The 22,237-nt window shown below is 45.2% G+C and overlaps 1 protein-coding gene and 2 pseudogenes across 1 annotated transcript; all 3 read left to right on the top strand.

Moving 5' to 3' along the window:
- Positions 1–4,556: 4,556 nt before the first annotated feature.
- On the top strand, positions 4,557–5,990 carry LOC142834111 (eukaryotic initiation factor 4A-III-like). Its single transcript, XM_075946203.1, has one exon. The coding sequence runs from the start codon at positions 4,576–4,578 to the stop codon at positions 5,791–5,793; it is 1,218 nt and encodes a 405-aa protein (XP_075802318.1). The 5' UTR covers positions 4,557–4,575; the 3' UTR covers positions 5,794–5,990.
- Positions 5,824–22,237, top strand: part of LOC142833303 (cyanocobalamin reductase / alkylcobalamin dealkylase-like) — a 101,245-nt pseudogene continuing 84,831 nt past the window's right edge.
- Positions 20,828–21,169, top strand: LOC142834244 (elongin-B pseudogene; annotated as a pseudogene).

Below are 22,237 nucleotides of genomic sequence, written 5' to 3'. Positions count from 1 at the left end.
ATGAAATCCCAACAGCGAAGCCCAAGGAACACAGCACCACTTCCCACCTAGCTCCTCCAGATATGGCTAAAAATAAATTTAATTTTAAAATAAAATTATTATTTATGATGAGATTCTCATGTCTCAGGTTTCTTTGGTATTGGACAAATACTTTTTCTGAGTATTGTATTTTCTTACACTCTTAAGAAACTCTTTTTTTTGCTTTTTATTTTTTGAGTCAGGGGCTGGTCCATGAAGACCAGGATGCCCTCCAACTCACTGAGATACGCCTGCCTTGGCCTCCTAAATGTTGGGATTAAAGATGTTCACCTCTCAAGCCCAGGCTTAAAACTTTTCTAAATGAAAATGTTCAGTCTTTTTCTTAAGTCTGTTGCTAACATAAGAGTTATTTGGCATGTGTAAGCCAAGAAAACACAAAGCCGTCCGGCGAATAAACAGCAAACCAATATGCAAGCCAAGCCTGCAGATTCGCAGACTTTCTGCTGTTCCACTCCAAAGAATATTTCTGTCCTACACTAACGTCACAAAAGCACTATGGGAACTTTTAAAGGAGTTTAATTACACAAGTCATGGGTTTAAAGTAGAAAAGAATGTATAGGAAACATATTTACTTTATTTAAGAAAAAAGAAAGGCTGGAGGTGGTGGCACACACCTTTAATCCCAGCACTCAGGAGGCAGAGGCAGGCAGATCTCTGTGAATTTGATGCCTGCCTGGGCAACGAAATGAGTTCTAGAATAGCTAGGACTGTTACACAGAGAAATACTGTCTCAAAAACCAAAGAATAAAAAAAAGGAAAAAAGGTTTTGGGTTGTCTCTGTTTGTTTTTGAAGATGACTCAATTTCAGAGAAACTGAGAGCCTGCTGCAATCCTACAGGCTGGGCTGCTAAGGGTGAGGAGGTGTAGAGAATCTGGAGTAAGTCTCAATAAGCTGTAGCACAATTAACAAAAACACAGACACAGATATTGGGGTTCAACCTGAATACCAGAAAAGCAAAGCAGCCACACACTACCACATACCGCTCCTTCAGTCCGAGTATGTTGGCGATCCTGCCTCCAGGAATCCACAGAATGAGACTGGCTGAGAGCTGTCTTCTCCTGTCTTATATACCTCTCTAGGGCGGGGATTAAGGGCATGTACCACTCCCGCCCAGTCTCTATGAAAAACCAGTCTGCCTACTTGGATTAAAGGTGTGTGATGCCACTGTCTCGTCGGTGAGGTTGACCAGGGTGTTTTTTTTACTCTCTGATCTTCAGGCAAGCTTGATTTACTAAAATACAAATGAAATACCACTACACTAAGCAGTCTGACAGTGTGACCGCCTAGATCTAGTGCCCACTAGGGTACCACACGCTCCTCTGCGACCTCATCAATACTGCCTCAGACCAGCATCTGAACCCATTCTCCTCACCACAAGGGGGAAATCATTGCTTTCCAAGTTCACCTGAACTTGGAGTCAAACTTGTATCTATAAATGTCAGAAATCAGAGGCAGAGTTCACAGGAAGCAGTGAGGTGAGAAGGAAATGTCCAGCAGATTCGATCTCATGTGGGTGAAGACACGTAGAAAACACACCAGGGACACCAGCCACTTTATTTTAAATTAGCTGAGGCGCAGGAATGGATGGACAGGGAGATGCCTCGGGAAAGAGGGCACATAGCAGAGGGGATGAGAAGACTGCCTCGGGTGGACGCTTCATTTAGCTCATCGTTCTTACAAGTCCTTTCAGGTCACTCTGCTAGACCTTGGGGCCCTGAAGGAACAGATCCTCTCGCCCAAGGCTGTGGGCATGGGACTGAGAGTTGCTGGGTTCCAGGTTAGAAAGGGTGTTCTCAAGTTCTAAGAGAAGTAAAATGACAAACCAACCATTAGCGAGACTGTGATGTGCATAAAACCAGGCCCTGGATATCCTGGAAAGGACGCACAGGCCTGGTTTGTATGTGCCCATGCACAGGTGCTTCTCACTGACGACCTGTTTCTGCCCCCCAACTGCAATGAGTGATGTAATGGGGAATGTAGTGGGACCTGTCAAGGACCTAGCTCTTGTAGACCAGGCTGGCCTTAAACTCACAGAGATCCACCTGCCTCTGTCTCCGTCCTGAGTGCCGGAATCAAAGGAGTGTATTACCACTGCACAGGCCTTTCCCTCATTTTTAAGAAATTATTCCTGTGCATATATGAATGTACCTGTGGGGCTTATAGGACAGTTTCATGGATTTGGCTCTCTCTCCTTTACATGGGTCCGAGATATCAAACTCAGGTTGGTATGCTGGTGTGGCACACAGTGCCTTTACCCCCACCTCACTGTCCTGTCCTTCTCTTCACCACCTACTCAGAAACATTCTAGGGAATAAGGAAGGGCTCCCTTGAGCCCTGACTTGCATTACTCTGCCTCTGGATTTTCCCTCGACAGCCAGGAAACACAAAGTTTTAAGAACATAGGAGGCAAGGCTGGGCGGTTGTGGTGCATGCCTTTGATCAAAGCACTCAGGATGCAAAGGCAGGTGGATTTCTGTGAGTTTAGGTCAGCCTGTTCTACAAGAGCTAGTTCCCGGACATGTTCCAAAGCTACAGAGAAACCCTGTCTCAAAAAACCAATAGCCGGGCAGTGGTGGCACACGCCTTTAATCCCAGCACTCGGGAGGCAGAGGCAGGTAGATCTCTGTGAGTTGAGACCAGCCTGGTCTACAAGAGCTAGTTCCAGGACAGGCTCCAAAACCACAGAGAAACCCTGTCTTGAAAACACCAAAAAAAAAAAAACACCAACCCACAATAAATATATAAGTAAATAAATGAATAAAAAATAAATTAAATTACTGTGTTCTGTACGCCCTTATGGAGGCTAAAGAACAATTGCTAGAGTCAGGTCTCTCCTTCCACCATGTGGGTCCCAGGGGATGAACTGAGGTTGTCAGGCTTGGCTGCAAACAGTAAGTCACCTCACTCTTCCTGCTCTATTTCTTTTTGTTTTGGAGACAAGGTCTCTCTACACTTCTAGCTGGCCTTGAACTCACTGAGGTAGTACCTGCCTCTGCTCCCTGAATAGGTAAATTAAAGGCACCTGCAACCAAGCCTGGTCAGCCTCACAGACCACACAGTGACATCACACACCTTTAATCCAAGTAGCCAGACTAGTTTGCTATTGAACTGAGCAGTAGTGTCTCATGCCTTTAATTCCATCACTGGAGAGGAATATAATCCCCGCCCTAGAGAGGTATATAAGACGGGAGGAGACAGCTCTCAGCCAGTCTCATTCTGTGGATTCCTGGAGGCAGGATCTCCATACTCGAACTGACAGAGAGGTAAGTGGTAGTGGCTGGCTGCTTTGCATTTCTGGTCATCATGTTGAACCCCAATATTTGTGTCTGTGTTTTAATTAATTGTGCTACAGTTTATTGAGACTTACTCCAGATTCTCTACACCTCCTCATCCTTAGCAGCCCAGACTGGATGGTTGCAGCAGGCTTCTCAGTTTCTCTCAAATTGAGTCATCTTCAAAAACAAACAGAGACAACCCAAAACATTTCTTTTTCTCTTAAACTGTTTTTATTTTTGAGACAGTGTTTCTCTGTGTGACAGCCCTAGCTGTCCTAGAACTCGCTTTGGTGCCCAGGCAGGCACCAAATTCACAGAGATCCGCCTGCCTCTGCCTCCCTTGTGCTGGAATTAAGGGCGTGTGCCACCACCTCCAGCCTTTCTTTTTTCTTAAATAAAGTAAATATGTTTCCTATACATTCTTTTCTACTTTAAACCTATGACTTGTGTAATTTAAACTCTTTTAAAAGTTCCTAGAGTGCCAGACGGTGGTGGCGGATGCCTTTTATCCTAGCCCCCGGGAAGCAGAGGCAGGTGGATCTCTGTGAGCTTGAGACCAGCCTGGTCTACAAGAGCTAGTTCCAGGATAGGCTCCAAAACCACAGAGAAACCCTGTCTCAAAAAAACCAAAAAAATAAAATAAAATATAAGTTCCCGTAGTGCATTTTCAACGGTAGTGTAGGACAGAAATATTCTTTGGAACGAAATCTGGAGTGGAACAGCAGAATTGTCTGAGAAACTGCAGGCTTGGCTTGCGTATTGGTTTGCTGTTTATTTGCCAGATGGCTCTGTGTTTTCTTGGCTTACACATGCCAAATAACTCTTATGTTAGCAACAGACTTAAGAAAAGACTGAAAATTTTCATTTAAAAAAGTTTTAAGCCGGGGCTTTAGGGGTGAACATCTTTAATCCCAATATTTAGGAGGCCAAGACAGGCGTATCTCTGTGAGTTGGAGGGCATCCTGGTCTACATGGACCAGGAGACCCCGTCCCAAAAAATAAAAAGCAAAACAAAATTTAGAGTGTAAGAAAATACAATATTCAGAAAAAGTATTTGTCCAATACCAAAGAAACTTGAGACCTGAGAGTCTCATCATAAATAATGATTTTATTTTAAAATTAAATTTATTCTTTTTGAGACAGTGTCTTGTATTATTTACATTGCACTGTGTTGAACTTTTAAAATTTTGTAGGCCAGCCTGCTGCTGCTCGCGTTCATCACCTCTCGGTGGACACGGAATCCTGGCGGCCAGGCCCACGATGGCGACGTCGGGCTCCACGCGGAAACGGCTGCTCAAAGAGGAGGACATGACCAAAGTGGAGTTCGAGAGCAGCGAGGAGGTGGACGTGACCCCCACGTTCGACACCATGGGCCTGCGGGAGGACCTACTGCGCGGCCTCTACGCCTACGGCTTTGAGAAGCCTTCAGCAATCCAGCAGCGCGCTATGAAGCAGATAATTAAGGGGAGAGATGTCATAGCACAGTCTCAGTCTGGCACCGGCAAGACGGCCACCTTCAGCATTTCAGTCCTCCAGTGCTTGGATATCCAGGTTCGAGAAACCCAGGCTTTGATCTTGGCTCCAACAAGAGAGTTAGCTGTACAGATTCAGAAGGGTTTGCTGGCTCTGGGGGACTACATGAACGTACAGTGCCACGCTTGCATTGGGGGCACCAATGTTGGGGAGGACATCCGGAAGCTGGAATATGGGCAACATGTTGTGGCAGGCACCCCGGGACGTGTCTTTGATATGATTCGCCGTAGACGTTTAAGGACACGGGCTATCAAGATGTTGGTTTTGGATGAGGCTGATGAAATGCTGAACAAAGGTTTCAAGGAGCAGATCTACGATGTGTACAGGCACCTGCCGCCAGCCACACAGGTGGTTCTCATCAGTGCCACATTGCCTCACGAGATCCTGGAGATGACCAACAAGTTTATGACCGACCCCATCCGCATCTTGGTGAAGCGTGATGAACTGACTCTGGAAGGCATCAAGCAGTTCTTCGTGGCGGTGGAAAGAGAGGAGTGGAAATTTGACACTCTGTGTGACCTCTACGACACGCTGACCGTCACCCAGGCTGTCATCTTCTGCAACACCAAGAGGAAGGTTGACTGGCTGACAGAGAAGATGAGAGAAGCCAACTTCACTGTGTCATCCACGCACGGGGACATGCCCCAGAAGGAGCGCGAGTCCATCGTGAAGGAGTTCCGCTCAGGTGCCAGCCGAGTGCTCATTTCTACAGATGTCTGGGCTCGCGGCCTGGATGTCCCTCAGGTGTCCCTCGTCATTAACTACGACCTGCCCAACAACAGAGAACTGTACATTCACAGAATCGGGAGATCAGGGCGATTCGGCCGCAAAGGTGTGGCCATCAATTTTGTGAAGAACGATGACATCCGCATCCTCAGGGACATAGAACAGTACTACTCCACCCAGATAGACGAGATGCCCATGAATGTGGCTGACCTGATCTGAAGCTGGTGCTCGTGCATCAAGGGCCTGGATATGGCGCCTATCGTGAGCTTCTCCTCGGAACGGGAAGCCTCTATTAAATGGGGTTTAAATGAACTGTCTTCTCACAGCCCCTCAGGAAGACCCTTGGGCGCTGCCATCTTTTCTAACCCACATGTAAATAATCCAATGCTTTGAGCCTTTTACATTAAACATGGAAATTTTCCCATGAAAATAAAATTGTAGTTCAGCCTCTCCCTTGTTGCTTCCACGGTGGCAGCTCAACTTCTCTCCAAGGGTGGATGTCTGAAGCGTTACTTGTCTAGAGCAGATGCCAGCCAGGAAAGAGGTTCAGAATCCCTTCGGAAGAGGCACAAAAGAAGACCAAATGCACAATGCACTGATGGCAATGCATTGCGGATTGTTGATTAGGATGTGTGCTGGGCAGACATGAAGGAGTACTGTGTACTGGTTTGCTTCTTATGGCTTACCCAACCTCCTTCCTTATAAAACCCAGGACCACCAGCCCAAGGATGGAGCCACCCACAATGGGCTGGACACACCCCCATCAATAACTAGTTAAGAAAATGCCTTACAGCTGGATCTTATGGGGGTTTCTTCTCAGTTAAGCTTCCCTCCTTTCAGATAACTGGTTTGTGTATCAGGTTGATATACAACTAGCCAGTACACACAATTAGCTAGTTATAGGGGCACATATTCATAATCCCAGCACTAAAGAGGCTAAGAAAATGTGGGCCATGTATTCAAGGTTAGCCTGAGCTACGTAGCAAGCATGTCACAAACAGACAAACAAAAGAAGGCCTCCCTCAGTTAGGCAGGCATGGGCCATGTGAGATCTGTGTTTAAAATTAATAACGTAAAAAAGAGCCAGGTGTGTTTTGCATGCAGGCTAGTAATCTAAACTCTTAGGAGGGAGAGGCAGGAGAGTCAGAATTTCAAGGCCAGTTCCAGAGCACGTTTGATGCTAGTCAGTAGTAGAGGAGAACATGTCTTAAAGGTGGTTAAGGAGAAAATATACACACTATAATCTATATTTAACATAGTAATAAGCCTTATGGTCTTCAAAGAGTTCAACTTCAAATCCTTTCTCCCTACCTTGTAGTTATATGAAGCAAAATATATTTAACCTTGTTACATCTCCAGTTTTCATAGTAAAGTAGAAACAAAAACAGTGGTTAACTTACATTAAACATTCCATTCTTGTTACAATTGCCTATTTTCTATAGTGTTTATAGTGAATGTCTAGAATCTTGAGTCAGAAAGACACTGTGATGCTTAATTTTAATTGCCAAACTCGAATGGGTCATAAAATGCCCAGAGCACCAGGGGAGCACACTTTTGGGTGTCTGTAAATCTTCCAGAGTGGATTAACTGGTGGGTAGGAACACTGACTGGCCCTGAATATAGGCGGTACTGACATGTGAACGAGCATCCTTGTGTTTCTGCCACTGTGGAACCACTGGGCACCAAGCTTCCTGTGATGGTGGACAGTGTTCCCTTGAGCACAAGCCAAAATAGCCCTTCTTCCTTCAAGAGGCTTTAGTCAGGCACTTAATGAGAGCGCCTGGATAGGAAATAATACAGGGATGGGGAAGTGGGAGCACTGCCGTTATAAACTTGACCACACGACTTCTGGACTGGTGTGTGCGAGGGATGCTGAGGAGCCAGGAGCTATAGCGTGAGAGAAGCCCTAGCCCTCTCTCTCTCACTCTCTTTCTCACAGAGATCCACCTGTCTCTGCCTCCCACATGCTGGAATTAAAGGCATGCACCACTGCCCAGTGTAGCGAGCTTCATGGTGTCATACCTGATGGAGATGTATAATCAACTCCTGAGATGGCTAAGGCCTGACCAATGCTATGATCACACAATGATTATCAGCTGCCTGCATATGCGTGAACCTATGGGCAGTGCCCACCTGGCAGTTCGGGGTTGGCAGCCCATGCCTTCTTAAGGGCTGGGAGAGGGTTTGCCCAAGGAGAGAGAAGAAAGGGAGAAGAAAAAGAGAGAGAGGAGAGAGAGGAGAGAGAGGAGAGAGAGGGGGAGAGAGAGAATTGTAAAAGGTCCTGGAATAAACTGCCATGAGAAGAGCTCCGGTGGTCGTGTCTTCCTTGCTCGACAAGGGTGGCCACGACAGCCCGGCGATCTCTTTCTTCTTCTTTCTTTCTCTCTTTTTCTCTTCCACTCTCTTAGTCTCTCTCGTTCTATCTCTTCTCTCTCTTTTGTTTTTCTCTCTTTCTCTTTCCCTCCTTTACTCTCCAACACTCTATCCTTTTCTTGTTTTTCTCTCTTGTTCTTTCTCTTTTGCTCTCCCACGCTCTCTCTCTCTCCTTCTTGCTGTCCTTCCCTCTCTTTTCCTCTCTCTCGCCCTCTCTCTCTCTCTCTTTCTTTCTTTCTTTCTTTCTTTCTTTCTTTCTTTTTTTTGAGACAGCCCTTACTCTCCTGGAACTCACAGTGTAGAATAAGCTGACCTTGAAATCAGAGCTCCACCTGCCTCTGCCTTCCAAGAGCTGGATTCTAGGTATGCTCCATCATTGCCCAGCCCCAGCCTGGGTTTCTTAATGAGACACCTTTCCTTCAAAAAAGGAAGGAAAGTCCTGTGAGCAAAGATATGTTATTTTTTGAAAATAAAAATAAGAAATTGCGGGGCTGGAGAGAGGCTCAGTGGTTAAGAGCACTGTCTGCTCTTCCAGAGGTCCTGAGTTCAATTCCCAGCAACCATTTGGTGGCTCCAAACCATCTGTAAAGAGATCTGGCGCCCTCCTCTGGTGTGTGGGTATAAATGGAGGCAGAAAGTTGTATACATAATAAATAAATTTAAAAAAAAACAAGAAATTGTCAGTTTATTATGCTATGATTGTAAGAAGACTACTACAAACCAAGCCAGTTGGAATTTGAAATCCCTTATCTCTCCCTGTGTAGCTGAGAGTGTAAAATCAGACCTGTTGAGCGACAACAAGGAATTTTGAGAGAGATGTAGCAGCACACGCTGTAATCCCAGCATCTGTGAGGTGGAGGCTGGAGAATAAAGATTTCAAGGTCATATGGGACACACAGCAGAGTTAAGGACTCAACAAATCGAAACATGAAAGTAATTTTACTTTCTGTGCTTGAGTGTAACATCTAGGATCTGTCAACCCAGAAACTCTCTGGTGTTAACATAGTGGGTAAGGTCACTTCCTGCCAAGCCTGATGATCTGATTTCATCCCTAGGAGCCACAAGGTGAAAGGAGGGAACTGACTAATCCCTGTGCTGTGGCACATGCCTGTAAATAAGTTAATAAATATATGGCTATAAAAATGAGGACGGGGGCTGGAGAGATGGCTCATTGGTTAAGAGCATTGCCTGCTCTTCCAAAGGTCCTGAGTTCAATTCCCAGCAACCACATGGTGGCTCACAACCATCTGTAATGGGGTCTGCTAACCTCTTCTGGCCTGCAGGCGTATACACAGACAGAATATTGTATACATAATAAATAAATAAATATTTTTAAAAAAAAGATGGGCTGGAGAGATGGCTCAGTGGTTAATAGCATTGCCTGCTCTTCCAAAGGTCTTGAGTTCAATTCCCAGCAACCACATGGTGGCTCACAACCATCTGTAATGAGATCTGGTGCCCTCTTCTGGCATACAAACATACATGGAAGAAAAGTTTTATACATAATAAATAAATAAATCTAAAAAAAAATGAGGACGGACTTTTGGTCACACTGCATGTGTACTTTGCTACTATCCAGGCTGGCATCATCTCTTGTGCACTCAATAAACTTTTGGTTCTAAAATAAGGTTGTTGGCAACTCTTTACAGTATTTGAAATAAGTTTTAAATGGCAGATTGCTCAAGTTAGCTAACTCAGCAGGCAGTTACATCTAAGTGAGAAAATAATAGTAAACTTCCTAGTGCTTAAAAAGAACTATTTCCATTTCCTCTCTGATGGTTCAGCAGTTAAATGTACTTATTCTTCAGAGGACCCAGAATCAGTTCCCAGCACACGTGACAGCTTACAGCCATACAGCCACTGTTATGCCCAAGTTTATTATCCCCAAAAGGAAACCGGATTCTGACAGATTCTGATGTAAAGCACAAGAGGGATTTTAATATTCAAACTTGAGTTTGGACTATACCTCAACCACACCAATGCAGTGGGTGAGGGAAGTGCAGCCTGAACCCGGGAAGGGGGGAACTTTTAAAGGGGAAATGCCATAGTAAGGGGCGTTCATGTCCTGTCATCCTGGGATTGGGTAAGGAGGGCATAGGGCAAGGTAGTCTCTGAAACCATTGGTCAGTTTTGGGGCACGAAAACCCTAACAAAGCCCCATTAATAACTGACAAGGTATCTTCAAGGGCAGGCTGCCTCCTAGGAACATCTGAACCCCGCTAAGGTTTATATCCCTGCTCCCTAGCTCCTTAATTGGCTATTTTCAGGGTATCCATCCAAATAGCACTATCACAGCACATATCTGAGCTGAGATCCCCCCTCATTATGTGGCTTAAGATGATGCCCCCTCTTTAAAATAGAGTCTGCAGGGGGCTGGAGAGATGGCTCAGAGGTTAAGAGCATTGCCTGTTCTTCCAAAGGTCCTGAGTTCAATTCCCAGCAACCACATGGTGGCTCACAACCATCTGTAATGAGGTCTGGTGCCCTCTTCTGGCCAGCAGGCATACACACAGACAGAATATTGTATATATAATGAATAAATATTATTTTAACAAAAATAAAATAAAATAAAATAAAATAGAGTCTGCAGAGTCAGGTCCTCACACCAACATTAACTCCAGTTCAGGGGATCCAAAGCCCTGTTCTAGACTTCACAGACACCAGATGTGCAAGTAGTGCACAGACATACACCCAAGTGAAACACTCAAACACGTAAAGAAAACATCCTGAAACAAGATAGTTCCATTTTTCCTCCTGTTGAGGACTGCTTGCTTTTGGAATAAATAAGAATCACTGTGGAGCCTGTTAAAATCTCCAGGCCTCCTCCAAAGAGATTCTGATGCTCCAGGTCAAGTAGAAGATGAGACCTATGGATCTTTCTACTTCCCATGTAGATTAGATCTATGTAACATGTAAGTCCCTCTTACTGTCTACGTTGTTGTCTAAGTTCTCTGGTATTGTGGTTTGTAGACTGGCTTTCTTTGCTTTATATTTAATAACCACCTATGAGTAGTACATGTGATAATTGTCTTTCTGTATCCGGGTTACCTCACTCAAAATAATGTTTTCTAGCTCCATCCGTTTTCCTGCAATCTCAAGCTGTCATTATTATTTTTTTCTGTTGTGTAGTACTCCATTGTGTAAATGTACCACATTTTTTTATCTATTCTTTGGTTGAGGGGCATTTAGGTTGTTTCCAGGTTTTGGCTATGACAAACAAAGCTGCCATGAACATAGTTGAGCATATGTCCTTGTGGCACGATTGGGGGCATCCTTTGGATCTATACCAAAAAATGGTATTACTGGTTCTTGAGGAAGGTTGTTTACTAATTTTCTAAGAAATCGCAACACTGACATCCAAAACGGTTGTACCAGCTTGCATTCCCACCAGCATTCAGAAGTGTTCCCTTTTCCCCACAACCTCTCCAGCATGAGTTGTCATCAGTGTTTTTGATCTTGGCCATTCTTACAAATGTAAGATGGGATCTCAGAGTTGTTTTGATTTGCATTTCTCTGATGACTAAGGATGTTGAACTAAGATTGGGGCAGACACTGCAGTACCACAGTGCACATGTGGAGGTCAGAAGAATCTGGGCCTCGGTCCTCTCACTCTGCCATGTGGGTCCCAGAAATCAAACCCAGGTTTCTGGGCTTGACCACAAGCACCTTTACCTCTGAAGCAGCTCACCTGCCCAGTAAAAGCTATTTATTAACCAAGTGTGACATGGAGCCAACGAACTGAGGGAGTGTATTTTGTCTGTTATTGAATAAAAATCAGCTAGGGAGTCAGAGAGGAAAACAAAGCCTGATATCTCAGGGTTGGAGACAGGTAGACAGTCACAAATTCCAGGTCAACATGGTCTATACAGTGAATTATGGCCATCCAGGTCTACACCTGTCTCAGACACAAATAAACAAAAACACAAAAACGAAGAATCTCTTGAGTAAATTTTTTGCATGGGGACCTTGGGGGAGGATTGAAGGCAGGAGGGGAGAGGCAGGGAGGGTAGAGAGAGAAATGTAGAGCTCAACAGATATCAATAAAAATTTTTTAAATAAATCATAAAAAGGAGGGATTTATTTTTCTTTATGTGTAAGTGAACATACATATTTGTGAGAATATGGAAGCCAAAGGTGTACTTTGGATGTTGTTTACCTTCAGTTTTTTTCTCTCTCTCTTTTGTTTGTTTTTGTTTTTCAAGATGGGGTTTCTTCGTGTAACAACCCTAGCTGTCCTGGAACTAGCTGGAACCCACAGATCAACCTGTCTCTGACTCCAGAATGCTGGTATTAATGACCTTGTGGTATCACTGCCTGGCTTGTTTGTTTGTTTTAAAGAATTTATATGAAAAAAAATTTAAAAAAAAGAATTTATGTGGATGAATGTTTTTCCTGCATATGCACTATGTTGGATCCCTTGGAACTTGGGTTATCGATTGCTGTGAGTCACGCTGGGTGCTGGAAATTGAACCTGTATCGATTCCAAGAGCAATAAGTCCTATTGAGCCATTTCTTCAGTCCCTTAATCTTTCAGGCAGAATCTCTTAATGATCTGGAACTTGACATGTGGGTGTGACTAGCTAGCTCTCAGGATCTGCTTCTACAGGGCAGGTTTTATAAGCAAGGTCTGTCAGGCCTGACTTCTTTTTTAATAGAGGTTAAAGTTATGTTTTCCCTTGAAATATGGCTTTTACTGGAGAGTCCCGGCAGTAGGAAGGTAAAGGCAAGGTTATCGTCTTTGCAACATATAGCAGGTTCAAGGCCATTCTGACCTCTTCTCAAAAAACCAAACCATGGGCTTATGAGACATGACCAGGTTAATACACATCTTAGGCCTTCGTGGAACAGTCATGACTACCACCATGCTAACAGGAGCCCCTTATTCTGTTCCAGAAGTTTCCAGAACTGCAAATAGAAGTCATTGCTGACTATGAGGTCCGCCCCAACCGGTGCCCTAAGATTCTAGCCCAGACTGTAGCCCATGTGGCCGGGGCTGCTTACTACTACCAAGGAGAAGATGTGGATGCTGACCCGTGGGGGACCAAGGTTAGAGAATGAATACGTGTGAATGAATGAGTGGGGACTGAGAGAAAATTAGTGAAAGCCCCTCCAAGTATTTCTGTGAGGTTCCACATTACATCACCTTCCTTTCCTGACGTTGATACATAACCCAGGACAAAGTATCTGTGGTCCTGACAAATAGGCCGCCTGTTTTCTGGTTTACCTGAGGACATCACCGTCCAAAAGCTTGGGCACTTTTAATATTTTAAAACTCTCTTTTGCAGCCGGGTGGTGGTGACACACGCCTTTAATCCTAACACTCAGAAGGCAGAGGCAGGCAGATTTCTTTGAGTTTGAGGCCAGCCTGTTATACAAGGGCTACTTCCAGGACAGGCACCAAAGCTACAGAAAGAGCTTGTGTCCTAACAAAATAAAGCAAAACAAAAAAATCTCTCTGGAGAAATGGTTTAGCAGTTAAGAGCATTGACTGCTGCTCTTCCAGAGGTTCTGAGTTCAATTCCCAGCAACTGTATGGTGGCTCACAACTATCCCTAATGAGATCTGATGCCCTCTTCTGGCATGCAGGAATACATGGAAGTGGAACACTGTATACATTAAAAAAAATAAGTCGGGCTATGGTGGCACACACCTTTAATCCCAGCACTAGTGAGACAGATGCAGGGAGATCTCTGTGATTTTGAGGCCTGCCTGGTAGACAAAGTGAGTTTTAAGACAGGCTCCAAACTACAGAGAAACCCTATCTCAAAAAAAAAACTAACTAAATAAATAAATCTTAATTTTTTTTTTTACTGTGTTCTGCATGCCCTTATGGAGACCAAAGGACAACCGCTAGAGTCAGGTCTCTCCTTCCACCATGTGGGTCCCTGGGGATGAACTGAGGTTGTCAGGCTTGGCTGCAATCACCTTCCCTCACTGTGTCACCTCACCTCTTCCTGCTCTATTTTTGTTTTTCAGACAAGGTCTCTACACTTGAGGCTGTCTTAGAACTCACTGTGTAGGCTGGCCTTGAACTCCCTGAGATACTTTTGCCCTAGGAGTACTGGGATTTAAAGCACAGGCAGCCAAGCCAGACAGGATCTGTTTTGTTTGTTTGTTTTGGGGAGAGGATTTATCTGTGTGATAAATAACCTGGCTATTCTGGAAGTGTGTAGACCAGGTAGACCTCAAAGTCACAAAAACCTCCAGCCTTTGCCTCCCGAGAGCTGGGCATATGCAACCACTGCCCAGCCTGCCTGCTTTGTTCTTAAAACTTTGTGTTCCCTGGCTGTCTCTGGAAAATCCAGGGCAGGGTAATGCAAGTCAGGTCTCAAGGGAGCCCTTCCTTATTCCTTAGAATATTTCTGAGTAGGTGGTGAAGAGAAGACAGGCCAGTGAGGTGGGGGTAAAGGCACCAACCTGAGCATACCAACCTGAGTATGACCCCTGGGACCTGGATTTTCCAGGGGCCGTGAGGAGACACAAAATTTTAAGAACAAGGCAGGCAAACTGGGCTGTGGTTGCATAAGACCAGCACTTGAAAGGCCAAGGCTGGAGTTTTTTGTGAGTTTGAAGTCAACTTGGTCGACACAGTTCCAGAACAGGCAGATTTTTTAAGAAACCCTCCCTGCCAAAAAAATTAAATAGATCAGGCCAGGATTAGTTGCAAGCGCCTTTAATTTCCCTATTCAGGGAGCAGAGGCAGGTACTGTCTCAATCAGTTCAAGTAGAGCCTACACAATTAGTTCTTTTTTTTTTCTTTTCTTTTTTTTTTTGGTTTTTCGAGACAGGGTTTCTCTGTGGCTTTGGAGCCTGTCCTGGAACTAGCTCTGTAGACCAGGCTGGTCTCGAACTCACAGAGATCCGCCTGCCTCTGCCTCCCGAGTGCTGGGATTAAAGGGGTGCGCCACCATCGCCCGGCTACACAGTTAGTTCTAAGGTTAAGGCCTTTTGTTGCTCTTGCAGAAGAGTAGAGTTCATCACCCACAAGGTTGGCTGCTCACCCTCTGCTGGCCTCTGTAGGTACTGCTTGCACATAAAAATAAATTGAAGGATGGCCTCCTACTCACAGAGATACCCCTGTCTTTGCCTCCTAAATATTAGGATTAAAAGTATTCACCCCTCAGGACCTGGCCTAAAACTTTTTAAAACAATAAAAGTTTTCTAACTTTTTCTTAAGTCTCCTGCTAACATAAGAGTTATTTGGCATGTGTGGGCCAAGTAAACACAAAGCCGTACGCCAAATAAACAGCAAACCAATATGCAAGCCAAGCCTGCAGATTCTCAGACTATTCTGCTTGCTATGATTATTCATACAAGCCACTCCCACTCCCTCTCCCATCCACAGAGGCAGGCTGATTTTCAGCTTCAGCCTGAGCTCACTCTCTTTGTCTTTCTCTAGGAGAGGCATCTTAGCTTCTGCCTCTCTCCCCACTTCTCTGCTTCCCTCCCTTCTCTGTTTCTCTTTTCCTCTTTCTCTCTCTCTCTCTCCCCCTCAACTCCCTTCTCCCCTTTTGCCTTTCCCTCCGTAGCCCCCTGAATAAATATTTACCTCATTCTACATGTCGTGTCTATCCATGTTTCTGTCTCCTGCCTGCCGGCCACTTGTCTTCCTGCCTGGGCCAGCCACTGCTAGGGGACCGTCAGCCATCTCTGCCTGGTACTGGCTGCTCCCAGGGCCTGCTGCCTGCTGCCACTTTGCCTGCTACCACCATTTGGGGACCTACAACATTTCTGCTGCCTACTGTCGCACGGAATCTTGCCACCTTTTTAAAAACATCATAACACTGCTGTTCCACTCCAGTTTTCAGTCCAAAGAGTATTTCTGGCCAGGCGGATGTGCCGCACACCTTTAATCCCAGTACTCAGGACACAGAGGCAGGTGGATCTTTGGGAGTTCGAGGCCAGCCTGGTCTACAAGAGGTAGTTCCAAGTAGGCACGAACAGCTACAGAGAAACCCTGTCTTGAAACCTCCCTCCCCAAAAAAGTATTTCTATCCCACACTAATGTCACAAAAGCACTATGGGAACTTTTAAAAAAGTTCAACTTACTCAAATCATAGGTTTAAAGTAGGAAAGAATGTATAGGAAACATATTTAGTTTTGAGACCCTCTTATATGCTAAAGTAGCATTAGTCACCAGGCAGCTAAGATGACTGACTGGGAGAACGTACAGCCCCTCCATGTGAGTAAGGACTCCATTAATACATTTTAGAAATTCTGAAAAAAATGCGGGCAGTGGTGGCACACGCCTTTAATCCCAGCAATCGGGAGGCAGAGGCAGGCGGATCTCTGTGAGTTCGAGGTCAGCCTGGTGTACAAGAGCTAGTTCCAGGACAGCAACCAAGAAGCTACGGAGAAACCCTGTCTCGAAAAATCCAAAAAAAGAAATTCTGAAAAAGGAAAAGGCCCAGACTGTGGTTTCTGTTCTCATGGCCAACCATGATCAACTACATGTTAATTATTACTATATATGTATGAATGACATGTATGTACCTTTGTGAAGGTGTAGAGTGTACATGTCCATGCATGAAGTTGTATGTGCGCATGTCTGTGCATGTGAGTGTAGGCATGAATTCCCCTGGAGCCACAGTTACAGGCAGTTGTGTGACGCAATCCCTGGGTGCCACGAGTCAAGGTCGGGTCCTCTGTAAGAGCAGTAAGTGTTCTAACTACTGACCCTTCTCTTCAGTTCCTCCATCTCTTTTTACTGTTGTTTTGTTTTGGTTTGGTTCTTGTTTTTTCAGAAAAGGTTTTCTCTTTGTAGCCCTGGCTGTCCTGGAACTTGCTCCATACACCATGCTGGCCTTGAACTCAGAAACCTGTCTCTGCCTCCCAAATGCTGGGATAAAGGCATGCATCCACCACACCTGGCTTTCTGACAAATGTTTACTATCTATAAAAGGCAGTGAAGGCATGAATAAGCACACAACCCTACCAAACACAAAGGTCTGTGATAGACTCAGCAGAGGGAATAATGGCACCTGCTGACAACCTGAATCTCATTTTTTTTTTTGTTTTTGTTTTTTCAGACAGGGTTTCTCTGTTTATCAGTCCTATCTGTCCTGGAACTGGCTTTGTAGACCTGACCAGTCTTACCTTGAACTCAGAGATTCCAAGGCCTCTGCCTCCAGAGCGCTAGGATTAAAGGAGTAGGCCACCACCCCTGGGGCAAATCCCACCTCTTTTTTTTTTACATGATGATAGGAGAGAACCAACTCCTGCAAGCTGTTCTCTGACCTCTACCTTAGAGCAGCCTTGACACATACGCTACCACACACATAGATGCACACAAAATAATAAATGAAATAATTAAAGTTGCCAGGCACAGTCGCATGTATCTTTAATCCAGCACTCAAGAGACAGAGGCAGGAAGAGATCCACTTGCGTTTGAGACTAGCCTGATCTACATTGTGAGTTCCAAGAACAACCAAATACACATAATGAGATCCTGTTTTTTGTTTTTTCTTTTTGACAGCCAAATCCTTATTAAGGGAATTGGTGTCTGGGGGTAGAGGCTGGGCCTGTGGCCCTCACTACACAGCTTGTTAATTGTCACTGTCTCCAGAATCCAGTGGCTTCATCGCATATGGATGCTCTGGAGGGATGGAGAAGGGCTCAATGTGCAGGGCTTCGAAGGCACATGTAGACCAGGATGCCCTCCTACTCACAGAGATACGCCTGTCTTGGCCTCCTGAATATTGGGATTAAAGATGTTCACCCCTAAAGCCCCGGCTTAAAACTTTTTTTTTAGGTAGATTATTCAATCTACTTTTTTTAAATATTTTATTTATTTATTATGTATACAATATTCTGTCTGTGTGTATGTCGGCAGGCCAGAAGAGGGCACCAGACCTCATTACAGATGGTTGTGAGCCACCATGTGGTTGCTGGGAATTGAACTCAGGACCATTGGAAGAGCAGGCAATGCTCTTAACCACTGAGCCATCTCTCCAGCCCCCTTAAAACTTTTTTAAATGAAAATTTTCAGTCTTTTCTTAAGTCTGTTGCTAACATAAGAGTTATTTGCATGTGTAAGCCAAGAAAACACAGAGCTGTCTGACAAATAAACAGCAAACCAATACGCAAGCCACGCCTGCAGTTTCTCAGACTATTCTGCTGTTCCACTCCAGATTTCGGTCCAAAGAATATTTCTATCCTACACTATCGTCGAAAAAGCACTATGGGAACTTATATTATTTTATTTTTTTGGTTTTTTGAGACAGGGTTTCTCTGTGGTTTTGGAGCCTATCCTGGAACTAGCTATTGTAGACCAGGCTGGTCTCAGGCTCACAGAGATCTGCCTAGCCTGGTCTACAAGAGCTAGTTCCAGGACAGGTTCCACAACATTCCCCATTACATCACTCATTGCAGTTGGGGACAGAAACAGGTCCTCAGTGAGAAGCACCTGTGCATGGGCACATACAAACCAGGCCTGTGCGTCCTTTCCAGGATGTCCAGGGCCTGGTTTTATGCACATCACAGTCTCGCTAATGGTTGGTTTGTCATTTTACTTCTCTCATAACTTTGGAACACCCTTTCTAGCCTGGAACCCAGCAACTCTCAGTCCCATGCCCACAGCCTTGGGCGAGAGGATCTCTTCCTTCAGGGCCCCAAGGTTTTGCGGAGTGACCTGTAAGACCTGTAAGAAGGAAGAGCTAGATGAAGCGTCCATCCCCTCTGCTATGTGCCCTCTTCCCTGAGGCATCTCCCTGTCCAGCCATTCCTGCTCCTCAGCTAATTTAAAATAAAGTGGCTTGGCTCTCCCTGGTGTGTTTTCTACGTGTCTTCACCCACATGAGATCGAATCTGCTGGACATTTCCTTCTCACCTCACTGCTTCCTGTGAACTCTGCCTCTGATTTCTGACATTTATAGATACACGTTTGACTCCATGTTCAGGTGAATTTGGAAAGCAATGATTTCCCCTGTTGCGGAGAGTAGAATGGGTTCAGATGCTGGTCTGAGGCAGTATTGATGAGATCGCAGAGGAGCCTGTGGTACCCTGGTGTGCACTAGATCTAGGCGGTCACACTGTCAGACTGCTTATTGTAGTGGTATTTCATTTTTATTTTAGTATATCAAGCTTGCCTGATGATCGGAGAGTTAAAGAACCACCTGGTCAGCCTCACAGACCAGGCAGTGGCATCACACACCTTTAATCCAAGTAGCTACACTAGTTTGTCATAGAAACTGGGCGGTAGTGGTGCACGCCTTTAATCCCCGCCCTAGATAGGTATATAAGACAGGAGGAGACAGCTCTCAGCCAGTCTCATTCTGAGGATTGCTGGAGGCAGGATCACCACCATACTCGGACTGAAGGAGAGGTATGTGGTAGTGTCTGGCTGGTTTGCTTTTCTGGTCTTCATGTTGAACCCTAATATCTGTGTCTGTGTTTTGTTAATTGTGCTACAGCTTATTGAGACTTACTCCAGATTCTCTACACCTCCTCATCCTTAGCAGCCCAGCCTGTATGGTTGTAGCAGGCTTCTCAGTTTCTGTGAAATTGAGTCATTTTCAAAACAAACAGACACAACCTAAAACCTTTCTTTTTAGCTTGCTTTATTTTCATTTTTTGTTTTCTTGAGACAGTATTTCTCTGTGTGACAGCCCTAGCTATCCCAGAACTCCCTTTGTAGACCAGGCCGGCATCAAATTCACAGAGATCTGCGTGCCTCTGCCTCCCAAGTACTGGAATTAAAGGCGTGCACCACCACCACCCAGCCCTCCTTTTATTCTTATATAAGGTCTCATGTAACTCAGGATGCCCTCAAATTCACTATGTAATCGAGGATTCCTTGAATTTGTGATCCTCCTGCCTCCACTTCCCGGGTTCTGAGATTACAGGTTGTGCCACCACCTCTGATGGTATCAAGGGTTGAACCTAGGACTTTGTAAGTACTATGTAAGCACTACTAACTGGGCCATAACCAGGCCCCAAAATGCATGGTTGTTTTTGTTTGTATTTCGGGACAGGGTTTCTCTGTGTAACAGTCCTAGCTGTTCTGGAACTAGCTCTTGTAGACTAGGCTGGCATCTGCCTCCCGAGTGCTGGGATTTAAGGCGTGTGCCACCACTGCCTGGCCAAAATGCTTGTTTTTCTTTCATATCTTTCGGTAATTATAAGTCATTTTTGTGGTCTATTCCTCTAAAAACTTAAAATTTGCAGAAAGCCACACAGCGGGTGAGAGACTTTGGCAGATCACCAGGTGCCAGAGGAGCTATGGCGGGTGAGAGACAGAGATGGATAGGCACAGCGTGCAAGAGTGAGGTTGGATGTTTGTTTAGTGGATTATGGAAGGGAAGGAGATAGTGGAGAGGGAGGTGGAGGGGAATCAGGAGAAAGAGGCAGAGAGAGAGAGGGAGAGAGAGAGAGAGAGAGAGAGAGAGAGAGAGAGAGAGAGAGAGAGAGAGAGAGAGAAACAGAGAGAGGATGTAGGGGGAGAGGAGAGGGAGTAGAAACTACCTCTTAGGGAGGGAGGAAAGGGAGAGCTTGCAGGCAGGAAGCAGAAGGAAGATTCTGTTGCCTGTGCAGACTTGGGAGGGCGGGGCTTGTCTCTTGTAGGGACAGGACAGACATTACATTTACAAAGGGAGTTCCAGGTCAACCAGGACAGCTAAACAGAGAAGCCCTGTCTTGAAAAAAACCAACAACAAAAGCTCAGTGTGTGGAAGGATTGAACTCCAAGTTTTCTTCTCACCTCCACATGCTCACTATGGCTCCAGTACCTGATTCCTCTAACTAATGAATGCATGTTTTAATACAAAACAACCTTTCTTAAATCCAACCCAGGGTGAGTTTTATTTAATTTGATATTTTAAAAACAGGATCTCGGGACTGAGCGTGGCTGTGCTGGTGCGTGGAGCCAGAAGCAGTCTCCAGAATGGAAGTGTTTCTTATGATCCGGCGCCACAAGACCACCATCTTCACGGATGCCAAGGAGTCGAGTACCGTATTCGAGCTGAAGCGCATCGTTGAGAGCATCCTTAAGCGGCCACCAGATGAGCAGCGGCTGTACAAGGACGACCAGCTCCTTGATGATGGGAAAACTCTGGGCGAGTGTGGCTTCACTAGCCTGACAGCAGGACCACAGGCCCCAGCCACCGTGGGCCTGGTCTTACGAGAGGACGATGCCTTCGAAGCCTTGCACATTGAGCCCTTCTCCCGGCCTCCAAGGCGTCCATATGCGATGCAGCCACAGGATTCTGGAGACAGTGACCATTAAGAGACCAATTCCCTTAATAAAGATTTGGCTGTCAAAAAGAAGAAACAAAAAACATGATCTCATTATGTGTACTTGGTTGTTCTTGAAACTTACAATGTAGATCAGGCTGGTCTCAAACGCAAGTGGATCTCTTCCTGCCTCTGTCTCTTGAGTGCTGGATTAAGGATACATGCGACTGTGCCTGGCAACTTCAAGTATCTCATTTATTATTTTGTGTGCATCTATGTGTGTAGTAGTGTATGTGTCAAGGCTGCTTTAAGGTAGAGGTCAGAGAACAGCTTGCAGGAGTTGGTTCTCTCCTATCATCATGTAAAAAAAAAGAGGTGGTATTTACCCCAGCGGTGTTGGCCAATGCCTTTAATCCCAGGACTATGGAGGCAGAGGCCTTGGAATCCCTTCGTTCAAGGTAAGACTGGTCTGGTCTACAAAGATAGTTCCAGGACAGATAGGACTGATAAACAGAGAAACCTTGTCTGAAAAAACAAAAAAAATGGGATTCAGGTTGTCAGCAGGTGCCATTACTCCCTCTGCTGAGTCTATCACAGACCTTTGTGTTTGGTAGGGTTGTGTGCTTATTCATGCCTTCATTGCCTTTTATAGATAGTAAACATTTGTCAGAAAGTCAGGTGTGGTGGATGCATGCCTTTATCCCAGCTTTTGGGAGGCAGAGACAGGTTTCTGAGTTCAAGGCCAGCATGGTGTATGGAGCAAGTTCCAGGACAGCCAGGGCTACACAGAGAAACTCTTTTCTGAAAAAACAAGACCCAAACCAAAACAACAGTAAAAAGAGATGGAGGAATTGAAGAGAAGGGTCAGTAGTTAGAATACTTACTGCTCTTACAGAGAACCCGACCTTGACTCGCAGCACTAAGGCATTGCAACCCACAACTGCCTGTAACTGTGGCTCCAGGGGAATTCATGCCTACACTCACATGCACAGACACGTGTACATACAACTTAATACATGGACATGTACACTCTACACCTTCACAAAGGTACATACATGTCATTCTTACATATACAGTAATAATTAAAATGTAGTTGGTCATGGCTGGCCATGAGAACAGA

The sequence above is a fragment of the Microtus pennsylvanicus genome, chromosome 13 (assembly GCF_037038515.1).
Source record: "Microtus pennsylvanicus isolate mMicPen1 chromosome 13, mMicPen1.hap1, whole genome shotgun sequence".
Lineage (NCBI taxonomy): Eukaryota > Metazoa > Chordata > Mammalia > Rodentia > Cricetidae > Microtus > Microtus pennsylvanicus.
The sequence above is the reverse complement of the archived record's forward strand: the minus strand, read 5'-3'. Positions and strand labels throughout refer to the sequence as shown.

Excerpts from the sequence above, each read along its gene's own strand:
- LOC142834111 (XM_075946203.1), top strand. The coding sequence starts at position 4,576 with ATGGCGACGTCGGGCTCCACGCGGAAACGGCTGCTCAAAGAGGAGGAC.